Genomic DNA, 17829 nt, shown 5'->3' with positions numbered 1-17829 from the left:
TTACACCTGTGTGATGGTTGGATGGGTCATGTAGACGGGGTCCATGTTCGTCAGGTGAGCGCTGCTCAGCAATGCAAAGTTTGATCAGTTCAGTGTTGACGTGAGGTGAGATGAAACACAGCTGCATCTTGTATATTTTATTTCATGGTTCAGAAAAGGCACGAGGTTCAAAGTTTGAAGGAATATACTTGGTAATAGCTCTCAAATAAGGAACTGTTCAGGCTCAAAGGTGGTTAAAGACAAGGCCATTCCGACATGTAATGAGATAAAGGAGAATTACGGTTACAGGAGAAACAGACCGTAAGAGATGCTAATTGTGTTTCTTATTTTTTGTCGCTCTAACGGTGTGTTCACATGCAGGGCTGTTAATAAGGTTGTGAACCATCAGTTTTAGAGGCCATCTTTTCCACCCCGGGACGCTACACTTCCCCTCACCTTGTCCTGGAGCACACTGAGGCGAGGTGGGACGTCACCTGCGTATTCCCACCAGGACGCCGTCAGCAGCCGCTGTGGCTCTACGGAGCAACGCGCCGCTCGGCTTCTTCGCAGCAGGGCCCACTGGTGAACAGCGTCGTGTGAATTGTTGTGGATGAAGGAAAATCAGATTGGTTCCTCTGGAATGGAAGAAATATCAGATATTTAGAACCAACGAAGGTTCTCAGAACATTTTTAAAGTTGGACATGGACATGAGTAGGTCTGCCTCACTCCTGCCCAAAACCTGAACCACAAAATAAGCAGCAGCGCAGTGAACAGCTCAGCTCAAGGCTATCAGGAAGTGAGGACAACTGGAGGAAATGTTTTCTGACCACTGTTCAGAGGCAGCTCCGGCTCCTCTGAATGTTCAAGATGCCAGCAGGATCAAACCGTCAGCTTCCTCTGAGTCAGCCAGACACTTTGAACCCTGTTTGTGAAAGATCTGGTCTTCTTGATGGAAAGTAACCTTTATTTCAGGTTTCTTGATTGCACGCTGGTTTTTGTGATGTCCCCTGAAATGCACAGAGGGTCTTGAAGGTCACCTTGAGTCTTTCAGGAGGGGTTCAAACATTTCCACAGAGACGGAGGGAGCAGTGCGCTCTGTCACTATTCGAAGTTATCAACGGAAAACGTGACAAACGGCGTTTCTGATGCAGCCGGGCAGTTTTCTGCTGAACGTTGTGTACAGGAAGCAGCTGGAGTCATCAGTCGGTTCATTCAGGCCACATGAGCACCGAAACGTGAAGAATTTCTCAGTTTGTGAGCAAAGTGAAGTTATGGCCAAAACCATTCATAACATCAGCCTGTCCAGGAACAGCCTTGCCTCGGCGAGGATGTGTGAGATGTAGCGTGCTGCAGGAGCTCTGTGGTTTAACGCCGCCCCGCCGCCGTGGCCTCTGACAGTCCAGCCGCTGTAGTCTGTGTTTGCTCTGAACTCTCATCCTGCAGGCCTCTGGCTCCAGACTCTAACGTGGTGAAACCTCTGGGTGAACGTGTGACGTCTGGACAGTCCTGCTTCCCTGCTGCGTGTGAGGTGAAATGGTGAACGGAACGACACTTATATAGCGCTTTTACCCTGCAACCGACTGAGCCCAAAGCGCTTTACACTGCAAGATCACATTCACCCAGTCACACACACAATTCACACACCAGTGGAGGCGGCTGCCATGCAAGGCGCTCAGTCCATCCACTGGGGGCTTTGTAGGGTTCAGTGTCTCACCCCTCTTCAACCTCAGATTTCCGGTTCAGCTCTGGTTCCTGTCTCCTCCAGAAGTTCTCCGATGACTCCTCCGTTGCTGGATGCATTACTGATGATGACGAGGGGGGGTACAGAGGGCTGACTGAGAGCTTTGTCACATGGTGTGACAACCACAGCCTGAAGCTCAACATCAGCAAAACCAAGGAGGTGGTGTGGACTACCGGAGGAGCAGGAGGTCCCCTGTCCCCATCTTCATCCAGGGGGAGGAAGTGGGGAGGGTGGACTCCTATCGATACCTTGGGGTCCACATGAACAATAAACTGGACTGGTCCCACAACACAGATGCCCTCTTCAGGAAGGGACAGAGCAGGCTGTTCTTCCTGAGGAGACTCAGGTGGTTTGGCGTCTGCAGCAGGCTCCTGAAGACCTTCTACCAGTCTGTGGGGGCCGGCGCACTCTTCTTTGCTGTGGTGTGCTGGTGGGGGGGCATCGAGACCGGTGAGGTCAACAGGCTGAACAAACTGGTGAAGAAGGCCTGTTCTGTTGTGGGCCTTCAACTGGACGCTCTGGAGACCGTGGCCGGGAGGAGGATTAGGGACCAAATCAGGGCGATCATGGACCACCCCTCCCACCTCTGCACACGAGCTGTGGGACACGAGCAGCTCGTCCAGCCAGCGCATCCTCCCACCCAGAAGCAGAACTGAGCGCTTCAGCGCTCCTTTTGCCCACCGCCAGCAGACTCTGAACAGCAGTGGAGGCCACAGTCCATCACTGCGCTGACCTCCCTGGTACTAATCGTTATGCTCACTTTTTTCCCTCTGGATGGTCATTGTCTCTCATTTGTTTTGTTTATTATACGTCACCCTCGCTTTGTCCTGATATATATGTGTCATTTTTTAGTTTTTATTTTATTTATCTTATTTTTTTTGAACCTGATGCATGTCACTACCCTTGTTGTTCTTTGCCCTGTACTGCTGCAAAACCTGAATTTCCCCTCTGGGGATCATAAAGGATTATCTTCTCTTCTCTTCTCTTCCGATTGAGAGACGACTGCTCTCCCCCCCTGAAACCACAGCCGCCCCAGGTGAGGGTGTACTGCAGCTCATCCAGTTTCCCCTGAGGAGGAAACACTCCAGGAGACGCCCTCAGTGGGCTCAGATGAACCAGAACAGAGGCTCCCGCTCTCAGAACCAAACCAATGGTCAGGCTTGAGTAATATTTGTGAAGTGTCTTATGACTGAAACCAGAAACGGTGAAATGAGGACGTGGAGGACACCTGAGATCTGACACCAGAGCACGACTTTATTAAACATGAGGGAGAACCTGAACCCTAAAACCCTAAAACCTAGAACCCAAGGGGATGCACAGAAAGCAGACCCAGGGAGAGCTCAGCAACACCCTGCAGGGGACCAGAGAGCTTCTGGGTTTAGGGGGACACCTTGTCCCTGCAGGACAGGAGGAGGAATGATGAAGAATCAATTATTCATTTGAAACACATTTTCCATGCATTAATGCTCAGAAGAGGAGGTTTGTTCCCTCTGACCACGAAGTCTGTTTACAGTCATCTGAGAAACACAACGCACACTGCTGTGTGTGTGTGTGGTGTGTGTGTGTGTGTGTGTTTGTGTGTGTGTGTGTGTGTGTGTGTGTGTGTGTGTCGGGGGGTGGTGGTTCGTCTGACTGGGAGGAGGCCAGGAGATCAGTCCAGAACCCTCTGGAGAGGTCATATCTCTGGTTTGGTCAGGGAGAGACTTGATTCCAGCCAGAAGAGCTGGAAGACGTTGGACGGAGACGTCTGGACGTCTTTGGTGTCTCTGTACTGCAGAAAAAAGACGGACGGACAGAGGAATGGAAATCTGAAGAAAGTCAGTGTCACAAAGAAGTTCAGATTCCACTTTTTTCCTTCATGACTGCTCATGTTGGTTTGAATAAACTGCAGAAATAAAAGTAAAGCTATTCTATTCTTATTCTAGTCTATTCTATCTATCTATAATTAAATGGGGCGGCGGTGGTTCAGTGGGGAGAGCAGTCGTCCCACAATCTGGTGGTTGTGAGTTCGATTCCTGTCTCCCACTGTCTGCATGTAGAAGTGTCCTTGGGGAAGACACTGAACCCTGAACTGTCCCACTGTTGTACGTCGCTTTGGACAAAAGCGTCTGCTAAGTAAAATAGTAAATGAGTTTGACGCCTGCTCTGTCAGTGAAATTCATGAGGGACCCAGTCATGTTCATACTGTATGTATAATCTGTCATTGGTAGTTTTTTCTACTTGTAACTTCCATAGAATGATGCTATCAACCATATTCACAGATTTGTGCACGTCTTTCCAGTCTAATTAGTACGTTAACTTGACAGGAGTCTCTATCTGTCGTCATACTTGACTTAAAGAACGTGAGTGACTCTTCCTGTGCATGACTTTGTGTCTGTCTGGACTAAACAGATGCAGTTTTCTGCAGCAAGGCAGCAACAAGGTGGTCTGGCTGCTGGTTTGATACTCGTCAATCCAACTCAAGCCCGGCGGATCTCTCTCAGGTAAGAAGATGGACGACTCAATGAGACCCAGAAGGAATGAAAATGTAAAAAACGCCTCCAGAAAATAATGAAACGTTTCATTTGATGCCAGATCCAGGGAGAGGGAGGCTTCCAGCAGCTCTTTATCTGGGTCCAGTAGAGCGCTGCCTTGGCAGACGAAGGTCTCGCTGAGCGTTCCTGTTAGTTGTGCACAAAGCGGCTGTGGAGAAACGTTGTGTGGGTAAACACAGCCGACTGGAGCGCAGTGCAGCGAACACAGCAGATCAGGCAGAAATCCTCCTGTTAGCAGCAGAAAAGAGGCATGTTGCTGCTGGGAGACATTCAAATTGACATATTGTGCGTCTTTGCCGCTTTAGCTATTCCAGAACCAGAGCACAGAAAGGTCTGTTCTTTATGTGGTAATTCACCTGTGGATAAGCCCCGCCCACATCAGTCACCCTGCTGCTCCTCAGACAAGGCTTTCAGTGAGACTCTACTGAAATACAGTCCAACTGACCCTGAGACATACAGTATCTCTGAGCAGCAAACCCTCGCATGAATACACCAATCAAATGCAACGTTTATCTTATTTACTGATATTTTTAAGGCGACTGGTCATGGGGGGATCTGTAGAGGTGAAATGCTCACCGGTTTATTAACATCAGCGTATAGAGTCTTCTGTCTGCCCAGAATGTTTCCCCCGTCTGTCCACAAAGATCCTGAATAATTCAACTTAAACAGAGCGCAAATGTTGACATCGTGTTGCACCAAAGCATAAAACGTGATATTTAATGCATGTCGCATGTTGCAGGGAATCTGAAATGCCAGAGAACAAAACACACACAACACAGTCGTCATGTCAAAGGAAAAGAGCCTGATGCGTCCTCGCCGTATTACCCACCGCCGTCTAAATTCAGCTCATCAGAGACTCTGCAGAGCGTGAAATCTTTACATTCTGTGAACAGTGGAGATGCTGCTTATGGGGCTGAATGGTAAAAACAGGCCTTGTTCTTTAAGAGAAACAGGTTTTTAAAGGGAAGGACGGTGAATGGAGAACAACCAGGAGCTACAGACTCCAGTAAAGCCTCGACGTCCCTCTGCTTTCATTCTGTCTCCGTTCAAAGCAGGTTTAAAACAGGTGGAGGTTCTGGTGAAACAGTGTTCTGCTGATGAGAAGCCATGCTGGTGAAGCTCCTCCCCCCGCCTCACTCCCACCCTCCATGTCGGCGTCCTGAAGCTGCTCTCTCGCTCCATCGTCGGTCTGTTCGGAGGAGTTGGAGCGTCGGACAGCAGACGGGTGGAGTCCGACTCCAGCCGATCCTCTGTGAGGTGAAAAGCAGCTCCGACCGAGAGGAGCAGACCTGCTGCAGCATCACTCAACTTTCCTCTTCCAGAGTCTCTTCATGCAACTGAAAACCAAGCTTTTGACACTTTAGCAGGATTAACATCAAGCAGATCGTTAAATATTAGCCTGTACTGTACAGTCTACAGTGTTGGACCTTCAGTGATTTCTTTCTTTTATTAGTTTCAAATGAAATTTCAGATTTAAAAGTCCACTCACATGGCTCAACTGGTTATTAACAGCTTTGAAGCATATATTTCAGTGGCCTTGTTTTTCTATTTGTAGAATATAATAATTCTATTCCACTTTCAGTAAAAACAGTGTGTTATGAGTTGTTTTCCAGTGGAGACTGTCTCAGACCGGGCTGCCTACAGTCTCCAGCTGATGCACGTCCGCCTCCCTCTCTGCTTCCAGGTGAGCCTCAGGATGTTCAGTCTCCAGCTGTTGAAACATCCTGCTCGTGTTGCTGTGGTGTTGTTCCTGTTTGCTCCGGTTTTATCTGCGGCAGAGGAAGACGCCCACGCCACACTCTGCCTTCTGTCAGCCATGTTTCCTGTCAGAGACGTGCAGCTGTTAGCAGGTTAAGGAGCTAACTGCCTCTGGTCACATGAAGGACGAGTTCCCTTCTATGCTGCTGGGGGACAAAACCTTGGAGTCTGTTACCCGACGAGGTTTAGAAGAGATGAACCAAATGTAGTGAACAGAGAAGTCCAGTAGTCTGCGCTCTTGGTCCAGATGTGGAGCCTCGGTCTAACAGACCAGCGCGTCCTCCTGCAGGCCGCCCAGGCTCCTGCGCCGGAGCTGCGGGGGACTGACGCACTTGACGGCGTCCCGCGGAGACAGCGTGGCTGCGGTCCGCCCCATCCACTGCACCAGGGAGGCCAGCTGGCAGTCGAAGTGCCAGGGGTTGTCGTGGAGGTCGAGCTTCTTCAGCCCTGAGGCGGAGGAAGACACGTCAGAGCGCCGCCGGACGGCGGGGCGGACGCCGCTCGTCCATCATCCTACCGGGCATCTTCACCAACACGGTCCCGTCCAGGGTCTTGAGGCGGTTCCCGCTGAGCGCCAGCTGAGACAGTCTGGGCATGTTGAGAAGACGTCAGCAGGAAAGCAGCTCCAGCTGGTTGTTCCTCACGTAGAGCTCCTGAAGCGCACGGCGGAGGGCTTTAGCTGCAGGGTGAACTGATGAACACTATGAGGGGCTTCTCACCTGCAGGTTGATCAGACCCTCCAGAGCCGACGCCGTCAGCGTGGACAGGAAGTTGTTGTCCAGAACCAACATCTCCAAAGAGCGCAGCGGCCTGAAGACGCCGGCGGGAAGAGTCTTCAGGCTGGGTTCAGAGAGAGAATAAAGACGTCAGCTCATCAGCGTAGAGCTGAATACTGATCTATCGTCTATCTGCTGTTTTTCATTTCTGCAGAAAACAGATTTCTGTGTCTTTTATTCTGATATTAGAGCAGAGCTCCACACCACCATGAAGCTGTGTGTGATCATACTTCAGTTTTCCTTGTGTGAACCTGAGAGGAACAGCCAGGCGAACCATTTCTACACACTTTAAGACAAATCCAGTTCGTCTGAGGAGCCAAAACCTCTTAAAACATCAAATAAAAGCTGAAGCAATTCATACAGTTCAACATATATTTCTTTCTGTGAAGCGCTGTTTTAACATTATAGAAACGTTACTGCCAGTTTAGAAGTTTGAGCCATTCTTAATGTGATGTTGATGAAGACCTTTGATAGATTTCCTTGATGTTCATCTGTTTCCAGCGCTCAGTGCTTCATCAGGACTGTTTGTTGTGTATTTTCTCTCTCTACATCTGAAAACATTGCAGTTGAATGAACCAATTAATGAATGACTGGTGCAGAAAGCCAGTCAGACTCTCCTTGGTTCAGATCATGTTGACGGTGGGCAGCAGGTGGCATGTGGATGTGAAGTGAGTGTTAGTTATCAAACAGGTCCTTTGTGAAAGATACCACACAGATGAATATTGAGATTTAATGTGTGAGTTACAGGAAGCTACTGGAAGAGAGGAGGCTTCAGCTGCTTTATGCTTTGATTGTTCTAAACTCTTGTTTATTCATGTTTAGTTCTTCTTGTAAAGCAGTTTTTATTTCTGGGCTGTGAAATGATTCATAAAGTCCTCTGATGAGTCTGATCAGGAGAAAGTTAGGACATGGATTAGGTTTTCAGTGGCGACACATTCATGGAGGAAACGTTTGCTCTTTTACCACCGACTGGTCAATCAAGAGGACTTTTCCAGAGAGCAGAGGGGATTGATTCAGGAAAACTGATGTCAGTTACCAGCAGCGAGGCATCTCGATGGTCAGAAAACAGGAGGGCTTGTTTCTCCACTGAGAACCTGACTCTCACTTTGGTGGTAAAATCCATAAACCTCTGACGTGGGGGACGTTTCACCCACTGTGAGAGGTTTGGAGTCTCAAAGCAGAGTTCTGAAGAAGCATTTGGAGGAATCACTGCTGCTTCCTGGATCATGCAGTCTTTCAGAACCGTCACTCTGTGCAAAGAAATATCTTCACCTGTTTTAGTTTCACCTGTTTCAGATCAACTGGGTGGTAAAGTGTCTTCTCAGACGGCAGGAATCAAGTCAAAGCAGCACAACTGTCTCAGTGAAGAGCAGCAGTAACGTCTGCAGAGCAGCCAGACTGAGAGGATCCAGACTCCAGCCTCACTTCAGGAAACCAACACTGATTTATTCATTAGAGGCTTTAAGATTAAAAACAGAGACACTGAAAATGAGAGTAAATGTTATTTGATGTTCATTATTCTGTTGTTTACTCTATTTACAGACCAGTTCAGCTGGTCTGGTAAACTTGCACTGATGTCCTTGAAACACTTCACAAACTTTAAACTTCATTTTAAAATTATGTGAATGTACTTTTTTTGTCATCTATGTGCAAGAAATAATTTGTATTTATTTTTTTGAAGTAGTTCACCAATTCATATTGAGAAGAAATCTCTTATGTGTTTAACTGTGTTGAAATGAAGCCTCATCAGTTTTCTTATGTAAATTTATCAATTAAAAACATTGCTTGAAACTCTTCAAAAACATTTAAACTTTACTTTTATTTCTGTCAAAAAAGGATTTTGAATGTGAACAGTAAGCACATTTAACATTCTTTGATTTACTGCAATGGAAATAAAGTGATTTCTGTTCTTATTTCATGAAATAAAGGCTCAGTTTGTGATTTCATATCTGTGACTTTCTTTTGATCTAATGATATTTGTCCTTCTGTTTTTCACTGTCAATGAGGGAAATGCAGAAAAAAAACACAAATAGATCTATGAATAGATAAATAAATAAATTGATTAAATAGATTAGATAAATTAAAAAAAAATCCAGCTTGCCCAAATCAGAGTTTTTGGACAGTAACCAGTAAAGTCAGCAGTCTGCAGTGAACGCCACTCATCCACATGTAAGCCCTTTAAAGTAGTTTGTTTTCTGATAACAGCTGAATAGTTTTATGCTGTTCCAGGTCAAGGCACTACAATGGAGAGGTTTTTTTACAGTACATTTTAAAAGTAATTAGCTCAGTGAGGATTCTGACCTGACATGCCAAAATACTGAGGTGACGCTGTAAACTCCTCTCTTTTCTGTGAACATCCTCTGATCAAGATGGGAAAAGCCCGGGTTGAACTGCAGAGTTGAAAATGTGCTTCTTAGTACCACTGATGAGAACTGTGGACAGTCTGGAGGAAGCGAGTTTCTGCCACCTGTTGTTGTCCAGGTTGAGGAAGAGAGCTGTCTGAGGCCGGCGAAGGCCTTCGGGGAGATCTTCTGGATGCGATTCAGCGAGGTCCAGCACTTTGAGGGCGATCAGCGGCTTGAAGGCGTCGGAGGGGAGCAGGGTGAGCGCGTTGAGAGGGAGGTCCAGGTCCGACAGGTTCCTCATGCCGCTGAACATCTCCGGTCTCAAAGTGCCGATCTGGTTCTGGCCCAGCATGAGGAAGCGCAGGTTCAGAAGCTCCTGCAGACACGGGAAGCCGGTCTGTCTGCTTTCTGCTTTCAGCGGAGAGGTCCTGCATGGCGGCTCTTTACCTGGAAGCCTCGGGGCGGAAGGCTGGAGATGTGGTTCCCGAAAAGATTGAGGAGCATCAGCTGCTCGGCTCCGGCCAGCGCTCCAGGATGGATGGACTTGATGGCGTTTCGCTCCAGGTTGAGACTCTCGATCTTTGGGACTGATCTCAGAGTGTGAGGCTTCAGGTCGGTGATGCCGTTCTCCCCTGGTGTCATGAACACCACACACACACACACACACACACACCCACACACACACACCACACACACACACACACACACACACAAACACACAGAGAAGCTGATCTATAGTAGATAAAAACTGTTTTTCATGCAGTTTAAGGGCCTCCACACACTACAGGATAATCGGGCCGAATTTTGCCCTGATCTTCTCCTCCCGATCGAGGCCGACAGGGTCCGATTGTCGGGAGTATGCAAATGAGTTCGGGTCTGATCTTCGTGTCGTGTGCGGTGTGTTCCGAGAGATTTTTTCCGGTCGGAGCCTCTCGGGAGGCGTCGGAAGGGGAGATCGGAGATAATGAACATGTTCAATATTTCCGATCGCAAATCCTGTAGTGTGTGGTGCGCTCCGAGAGGCGCTGATCAGCTCTGAGTAGAGCTGTCCACACCCTCGAAATAAAGCTCTCTGATTGGATGAACAGCTCTGTCTCACCAAGGTGCCGCTGATTAAAAACATCCTCTCACAGCTGTCAGAGCTGGATGAATATATGTCTGTGAAATATATTCACTATATGACAGTGAAACAGAAAAGCCAGAGCTCTAAACTCAGCTGTACAGAAAGTGATGGTTAATCCTGTCGCTCCTGGATGAACTGGATCCTCCATTCAGACCCAAACTCTGATCTAATGTCTGCATCTCCTCCAGTCCTGCAATAATCCCAATGTTTTAATTAATCTCCGTTATTAACCATCACGGAAGAATGGGGAAGAAAAAAATAATAATAAAAGAAAAAAAAACTTTCCACTGATTCCTTGCCCTCAGAGACAGAGGACTATAATGAAACTTTCCTAATCAACGTATTTTACTACTGATTTAAACTATCAAATCTGTGGACATAAAGAATGATTTAAGATATTTGATGATTAAAAAAGTAGCTTTTATTTGACACGGTCTGCTAATAACTTTATTCTACTGCTGCACTCGGGACTCAAAAGTAAAAAAAAAAACCACACAAACAGATTAGCTAATAAGCTGAATTATTATTAAATGTAAATTATAATAAAATGATCTGAAACTATGTTTCCCTCTTCTGTACTGGAACATTTAAATTTTCTAACAAGGTGCTGACAGTCCGTGCTCCGTGCGCACGGCGGGTGGGGGGGGGGTCTGCACTGAAGGAGCGATACCGATGTGAATGAATGAACTGAGGGAACGAATGAGTTCTCCACTTATATTGAAAGTGGAGATGAATGTAAAAACAGCAATGAAGGGAAACAGCACAAAGTCACGTCGGACGACGTGAGATTTGGAGGAGTGAGGAGCCGATTCTCGGCTGAAGAATCTGCTAGTGTGTGGTCTGCTCCGGAGTGACACCACACACTAGACGATCAGGAGAGGAAGATCGGGTGCGATCTGTCCTCTGCTGTCTTGTAGTGTGTGGTGTCTGAATCGGGGAAGATTGAAAAATCCTGTAGTGTGTGGCTGGCTTAAGAAGCGGTTTGGCCGATCGGCTCAGTTTTTAGCAGAGATGCTGCTGTGACTGTCGTCAGGGGTTTTCCTCACCTGGCTCCACTATTAAATTATTTTGGGTATTTTCTGTGTCGTCCTCCTGATTAGAGCGTGGATCTTTTCTGATTATCTCTGCCTTTCTTTGCCCACAGCTTCAAACTTGTGACAGATCATCTATCACAGTGCATTGCTGTGGCTAATTTATTTTAATCAGGTTGGATTAAAACACATCCGACTTCATGATATCAGCTTCCATCCTGAGCTGGTGGGGTTTCAGTCGGAGTCCATTAAATCCCTCCGTGGTGGACACAGGCAAACATGAAAACAAAACCGTTTTCCAGCAGTTTGTCTGCTGTAACAAACAGCCGAATCCTTCACTGAACACTCCTGAGTGATGTTTCTCTTGGTCCTTTCCTTATCTGATCCACCGTGAAATGCACTGAAAGTGCAGTGTGCTCTAATGAGGCTGTTTGTGAACAGGAATTTAGAAATCTTTATCTTGACTTTGCTCGTCCAGCTTTACAGACAAGCTATCAACAAGTGATCCACAGAATGGCTCACCCAGCTGAATGATCCAGGCGTCACTGGGCAGCTGGGAGGGAAAGACACCGGAGACCCTTCTTATGACAGTTGACTTCAGACTTTTCCGGCCCGGACTTCCTGGAGCATTTACAGGAATCCGGACAGGCGTCCATCGTCTGCACCGTCCACAGCAACGCCAGCATCAAGACGGGCGACCGGGGAAGTCTCCCTGCAAGTTGAAGCTTTAATTGTAGAGTTTGTAAAGCACTTTGCACTAAAATACAAACATTGATATACACTATATAATGTAGTTAGTTCAGCTGCTTCTTTGACAGAATTGTTAAACTGCAACCTGCTGCGATGAAAGAAGGGAATGAAAAGTTAACATACAGACACCCTGCAGTCATGGTTATTGAACGCTGATGGATGGATGGATGATGAGTTGTATACTGAAAATAATACATATTGTACCCTTTAAATCTCTAAAACCTCCCCAGGAACACTGAAGTAGAATTCCAATGGCAGCACATTCAGAAAAACTAGTTTTTTTATATTTTTGCCAAACACAAAAGCCTGTGGAAAATCAGGTGATGGCATCCGTGGCTAATCCATTTCAAGCCCAACGTGTGCAGAGGACAATCCCTTCAAACATCAAAATGGACTGCAGAGCAACAAATCAAGTGCTTACCCACTGCGGTGACACTCCCAACAAGCAAAACAAACAAACAAATGCATGATTATTGTTTTAAATAACTTCCCTCGCTGCTGCTTTCTCCCACTCACGTTTAAAGCTGATTTTCACTGGAGGAGTCAGGCGGGAGGAAGGATGCTGGAGCTCATGTCACAGCTGCTTCACTACTTACTGAAACAGGCTGACATCCTGCTTGAAAAATCTCGATCCTGCAAATGTTGCTCAGACAGCACAGGTTTCCTCCCGATGGCCTGGCTGGACTGAGGGTCAGTCACGAGGGTTTGCCTTTAACCCGGCCACCAGGCGCCAAACTCTGATTCTCCAGCTTCACAAAGTCTGTTTCTGATCCGGGGCTCTTTCCAGGCGGACCAGACTGCAGGATTCCTCTGTGCTCTGACCCCAGGCAGCGGCTCTCAGCTTTAAAGACTCGGGAGTGTGACGGCGTGGCGGCGAAGCCTGAACACCAGCAGACAGTGAAAGCAGGGCGTGAAACTCCGGCGCTGCGACTCCTGCAAAGTCACAGAGTCCAGAGAATGTCGGGCAGCCGCAGATCATGGCCCAGATCCAGAGGGACCAACCGACACATCAACGCTGCCGGTGTGTGTTCATGCTGCTGCTGCTTTCCTGGATACGTTTACACTCACATCACTCTGGACTTTGTTTCTCTCTGGGAGCAGAAAGAACTCTTTTTTTAAGGTGAAAACAAGTTTTCAGAGATATTATGAGAACTCATTCTGTTGGGGATGACTGATGAATACATTCAGTTAAGTGCTATATTTATTGATTAGTTGATTGAAAAGTTTTAAGATCCAGTAAATTTTAAATGTGATGTCTGGCATAATCAGAGGGAAGGTGACTTGTTGCCATGATTTCCTGGTAAACTCAGTGCAAACGCAGGTGAAACTTTGATGACACTAGAAAGCAGAACAAACAGCCTTTGTCAACTTGATGTCTTTGTAAACTCCAATTTGATCACCAGTTGCTTCAACTTTGACATTAAGCTATATCTTCTTACGGAGATGGTGAATCATTTTGGATGAAGACGACGTCACAACCAGCAGCGTCCACAGCGAACCACCAGTCCAGGAATGCAAGGAATAAAAATCTGTTGCTTGTCTCCGACCAGCAGCTCCAGATATTTTGCTTGTGTTTTGTCTTCAAGGCAGCAGCAGAAAGTAATTAAAAGGTTCATCCATCACAAAGCAATGAGCTGCAGGATCACTCAGTGACGAAGAACCGTGTGGATAATGAGAACAGGAACTGGAATAATATTTATTAGACTAAATGTAGTCAGCACTGTTTGGTTGTGACTGTTGACCATCTTAGACAATAACATAACGGAACGTAAATGTGAAGTTACAGAGACGGAGCAGTTCTTGGCAGATATGCATCAAGAGTAAACCACAAATACAAAGCTTCTAATAAATACCCTGCAGCCAGTGGCGCCTTAAATAAATGTAACCCGGTTTTGGATTTAGTTCATGTTATCCAAATGTACATTAAATAATTTAAAAATGTAGTTAAAAGTGTATGGGTGAAGAGTTAAAATTCATTGATGTGATGAAGTGATGAAGTTAAGTTGTTTTGAAAAAAGAGAGATTATTTTGGTTACGTTTTCCATGAAAAATGTCATTTAAAATGTTCATGTGTTTGTGTAAAAATATATTTAAAACTGTTTGTAAAAATGACCACTGAATGTCCATGATTATGTTTTGTTATATTATTTTATTGATTAATTTAACGAGTTGAGAGGTGAGATGGGTGGAGTCAGGAAGTGAAACAGGAAGAGAAGGGAGAGGAGGACACGAGGCGAGGACGGCCTGGAGATGCGTGGCCGTGGAAGGGAAGAAAAGTCGGTAAAACACCGAACTGTGAGCTTTCTGTAGATGTCCGCCGAGAAACAACAAGTTACTCGCATACGGATGTTATGGTGAATAAGAGTGGTTGTTCCTGAGTCGGGAGGACCGTGTGAAGACTCTTCGTGCTGTCAGCTACGGGCCAGTCAGAATGAGGGGCTCGGCGCGACTGGTTGGACTCATGGAGGTTCGCCTGCTCGGCGGATCATTAAGCGTGTTGTCCTGCCTCTCCAGCTGTGAACCGTGAGTCTACGGGCGACGAGGACTGCCTTTAGCTTCTGCACACAGTATCACACCGAGGACGTTCCTCCCTCGTTGTGTTTGGAGCCGCGCTGCAGCGCGGAAGGACGCCATCTTGACTGTAAGTCGATCTTTTTTCTTTTTTTCTGCATCGTGCTGAAGCGCAATCCAGCCGTGTTTTTTTTTCTCGGCTGCAAACGCACTCAAGTTTTTTTCTTCAGGCCTGCAACGTGAGTTAATTTACTGGGTACCCACATTTCAGAGTGGTTGGTTTTTATTTAAATATAAAGGACAATAGATTTATTTTTGTGATTTGGAAACTGAAAGTGATTTCTTTGTGTGGTCATTGAACTCTGTTTGGTTGGAGTGATTCCTTCGAGGAAAAAACTGAGAAAGACATTTAATTTGGGGCTGATTGTCTTTTGTTTGACTTTTATTTTTCTAACACTTTTCATTATTTGAGTAAATAGTTGAAAGTTCAACCATTGTGTGGTGATTGTGTGTGAAAAGGTGTTATTTGGCTGTACATTCATATTTGGGGAAATTTAAGTGTATCTAAAAGAGTATTAATTAACCATAGGATACAAGAAGAACATTTATTTCAAAGAACTCGGGAGCGCACTCCACTATTTGGTCAATCACCTAGGGGGCGCTACATAAATCACTTAGCTGAATGATGCATCGCGCTGCCAGGGCGCGCTGCAGGCTTCACGTCCCAGCATGGATGATACTCCCGTACCGTCTGGAGACTTTCACACCCTGTAGTCTGGTTTCTGTGGATTCCGGCCAGCAACATCAGCTGAGACAACTGGATGGTGAAGATCCACCTCTGACCACAGACGGGTCATTTCCTCTCACTGCAGAGGGAATGTACAGATATATGGCAGAGGACAGCTGGGTACAGTCAACAGGAGCTTTATTTTGCATGCTTTATATGAAACTGTTAGATTCTAACAGTTTAATTCTAATTCATTATTCACTGATCCAAGCGGCCCAGCTGTGTTTCGGTGCTCATGCTTGCTTCGTGCTGGCAGGGCGAGGTGGTCAGGTCCTCGCCACGCTCTCCGGCAGCAGACTGTTCCTCAGACATGTGGAAGCAGCAGGGCTGCCTGTGGAAGTGGGTCAGGACTGTGATTCCATATGAGAGGGGGAAGCAGAGGAGCTGCCAAACATGTCGTTCTCTGTTACACAACAATGAAACGACTGAGGAGTCAGAGAGGGCGGGAGCAGCAGCAGACGGGGGAGGTCTGGAGAGAGGCGGAGGAATTCAGGGTGGAGGAGCCTGATGAGTTGAGAAGAGCCAGAAGAAACGGAGCGATGGAGGGAAGAGCTGGATGTGCAGCACATGAGGATTAATGGAGGACGAGCGGCGGAGGAGAGAGGCGATGGAGAGACAGCGGAGCTGACTGGACCCACTCCTTTATCAGCAGAGAAGAAGAAGAAGAAGAAAGATCCTCTATCAAACCTGGCTCACACACACACACACACACACACACACACAGTGGAAGAGTGTCATGAGCCTTCACAGAGATACAGAGTGGAGCAGAGATGAGAACCGGTTTGTACCACTGCAACAAAAAGCCGGCCAGTGACGGCGTTGGTAGGAGACACCCTCGTTCTGCCCCACATGGGGCTCAACTGTTCCTCCTCCGCATCGTGAATACATTTTTGTTTTCCACCAAAGAAGTGTCGTTCATACAGTTTGATAACGTGACATCTAGGTAAAGTGTGTTGGTTTCACACACTGCCAACACACACTCTGTTCTCCATGCAGCACATTTTGGCAGAATGCTGGATATCCAACATTTTGGAAAGACAGCAGGAAATGATTGATAGGCGTCAGCAGAGAAAGCCTGACGGCTCAGCACTGTACTCCAGAGAGTCCAGAGAGGACGGCTCCCTGCTGGACGGGTTCTGCAGTGGACCACCTCAGGTCTCAGAAGAGACCAGCTCACAGCTGGAAAGGCCTCATGTGAACGAAATCCAAGACGCCCTGCAGAGGATGCAGGGGAGAAAGTCTCCAGGCATCGACGGCCTCACTGCAGAGTTCTATAAGACGTTCTGGAACATCATTGGCGAGGACTTGCTGGAGGTCTTCCATGAATGTCTGTCCTCAGATTCTCTGCCAGTGTCCTGCCTTAGAGCTGTCATCATCCTCCTGCCAAAGAAAGGAAACCTGCAGGACATTACGAATGGCGTCCTGTGTCTTTACTCTGCACCGATTACAAGATCCTGTCCAAAGCCTTGGCAGCCAGGCTGAGAGAGGCTGTGGAGCAGGTGGGTCCACCGGGACCCAGACCGGCAGGTCCATGGTAGATCACACCGACCTGATTCCACATGTTGGAGGTTTCCAGATCTATTGGCGTTGATGCTGGTCTTATTTTAATAGATCAGGAAAAGGCTTTTGACCGCATCATGGAACATCATGCAGAGGTTCAGGTTCGGCGTGGATTTCATAGCCCAGATCAAGGTACTGCATCATGACAGTGAGAGTGTACTGAAGAATAGTGGTGTTTGTGTGCTGCTGTGTGTTTAGAAGGATTCACCAAGGCTGTGCACTGTCTGGTATGTTCTACACACTCTCCCTGGAACCCCGACTCCACAAGGCGCACACACGCATGGAAGGTTTGTTTTTACCTGGTTCTAGTGGGAACATTATTAGTTACCGAGAGAGCAGAGGGGACAGGGTGGGCGGGGGCTCATGGGGACGGGGGGGTACAGGGTCTCATGCACCTGGCCAGCAGAACCTCAGGGCTCAGAGGTTTCTGGTCGGTCCTGAGAGCCGTTTGTGGAGAGAGGTGTCCAGGTCCGTCCACAGGCGTGCAGGGAATCCTGGGACTGGCCGCTGCCCTGTTTTTAACAGAACTTAAACTTACATTTAAATGGTTTCCTCCATTTTATCAGAGTATTTTAAAAACTTGGACATTATTTTTTTAAAAAAGCAATGTTTGTAAAGATCCTGAGTCTCTGCAGTGGTTGTTAAAGGAACCCCTCATCAACAGGGTGAGGCTGAACGTCTGCAGGGGGGCGAGTCCACCAGGCTGGCTCCCAAGGTCCTGGAGCTCTGGAGACCAGGGCTGTCTGGAGGAGAGAGGAGCCTTCTTGGTACAGTAAAGCAGAGGAACCGCTGAACCAAACACCAACCATCTCTTCCCAGAGACCCTTCTCCGTCCAGACCTCAGGGAGCTGAGAGGATCTCTGCTGACTGGAGCAGACACAGAACCACTGAACCTCCACAGGACGGACTAAAAGGACCTTCCACAGGAACATC

General features: G+C 47.2%; 1 protein-coding gene and 1 long non-coding RNA gene across 2 annotated transcripts; both read right to left on the bottom strand.

Annotated features, from left to right (window-relative positions):
• Window positions 1-3561: 3561 nt before the first annotated feature.
• LOC115401517 (leucine-rich repeat neuronal protein 3-like) lies at window positions 3562-14672 on the bottom strand. The gene is made up of 6 exons (XM_030109766.1): window positions 14615-14672; window positions 12832-12918; window positions 11811-11909; window positions 9582-9766; window positions 9464-9510; window positions 3562-3591 (listed from the first exon to the last, which is right to left on the bottom strand). Exons 1-6 carry the CDS (start codon window positions 14670-14672, stop codon window positions 3588-3590), a joined length of 480 nt encoding a protein of 159 aa, XP_029965626.1. The 3' UTR covers window positions 3562-3587.
• On the bottom strand, window positions 6644-9318 carry LOC115401714 (uncharacterized). Its single transcript, XR_003933000.1, has 3 exons — window positions 9257-9318; window positions 6733-6853; window positions 6644-6666 (listed from the first exon to the last, which is right to left on the bottom strand). It is a non-coding gene; the product is annotated as an uncharacterized LOC115401714 (long non-coding RNA).
• Window positions 14673-17829: the final 3157 nt, after the last annotated feature.

The sequence above is a fragment of the Salarias fasciatus genome, chromosome 15, assembly GCF_902148845.1.
Source record: "Salarias fasciatus chromosome 15, fSalaFa1.1, whole genome shotgun sequence".
Classification (NCBI taxonomy): domain Eukaryota; kingdom Metazoa; phylum Chordata; class Actinopteri; order Blenniiformes; family Blenniidae; genus Salarias; species Salarias fasciatus.
Note: the sequence above shows the minus strand (reverse complement) of the source record. Positions and strands in the feature narration are given on the sequence as shown.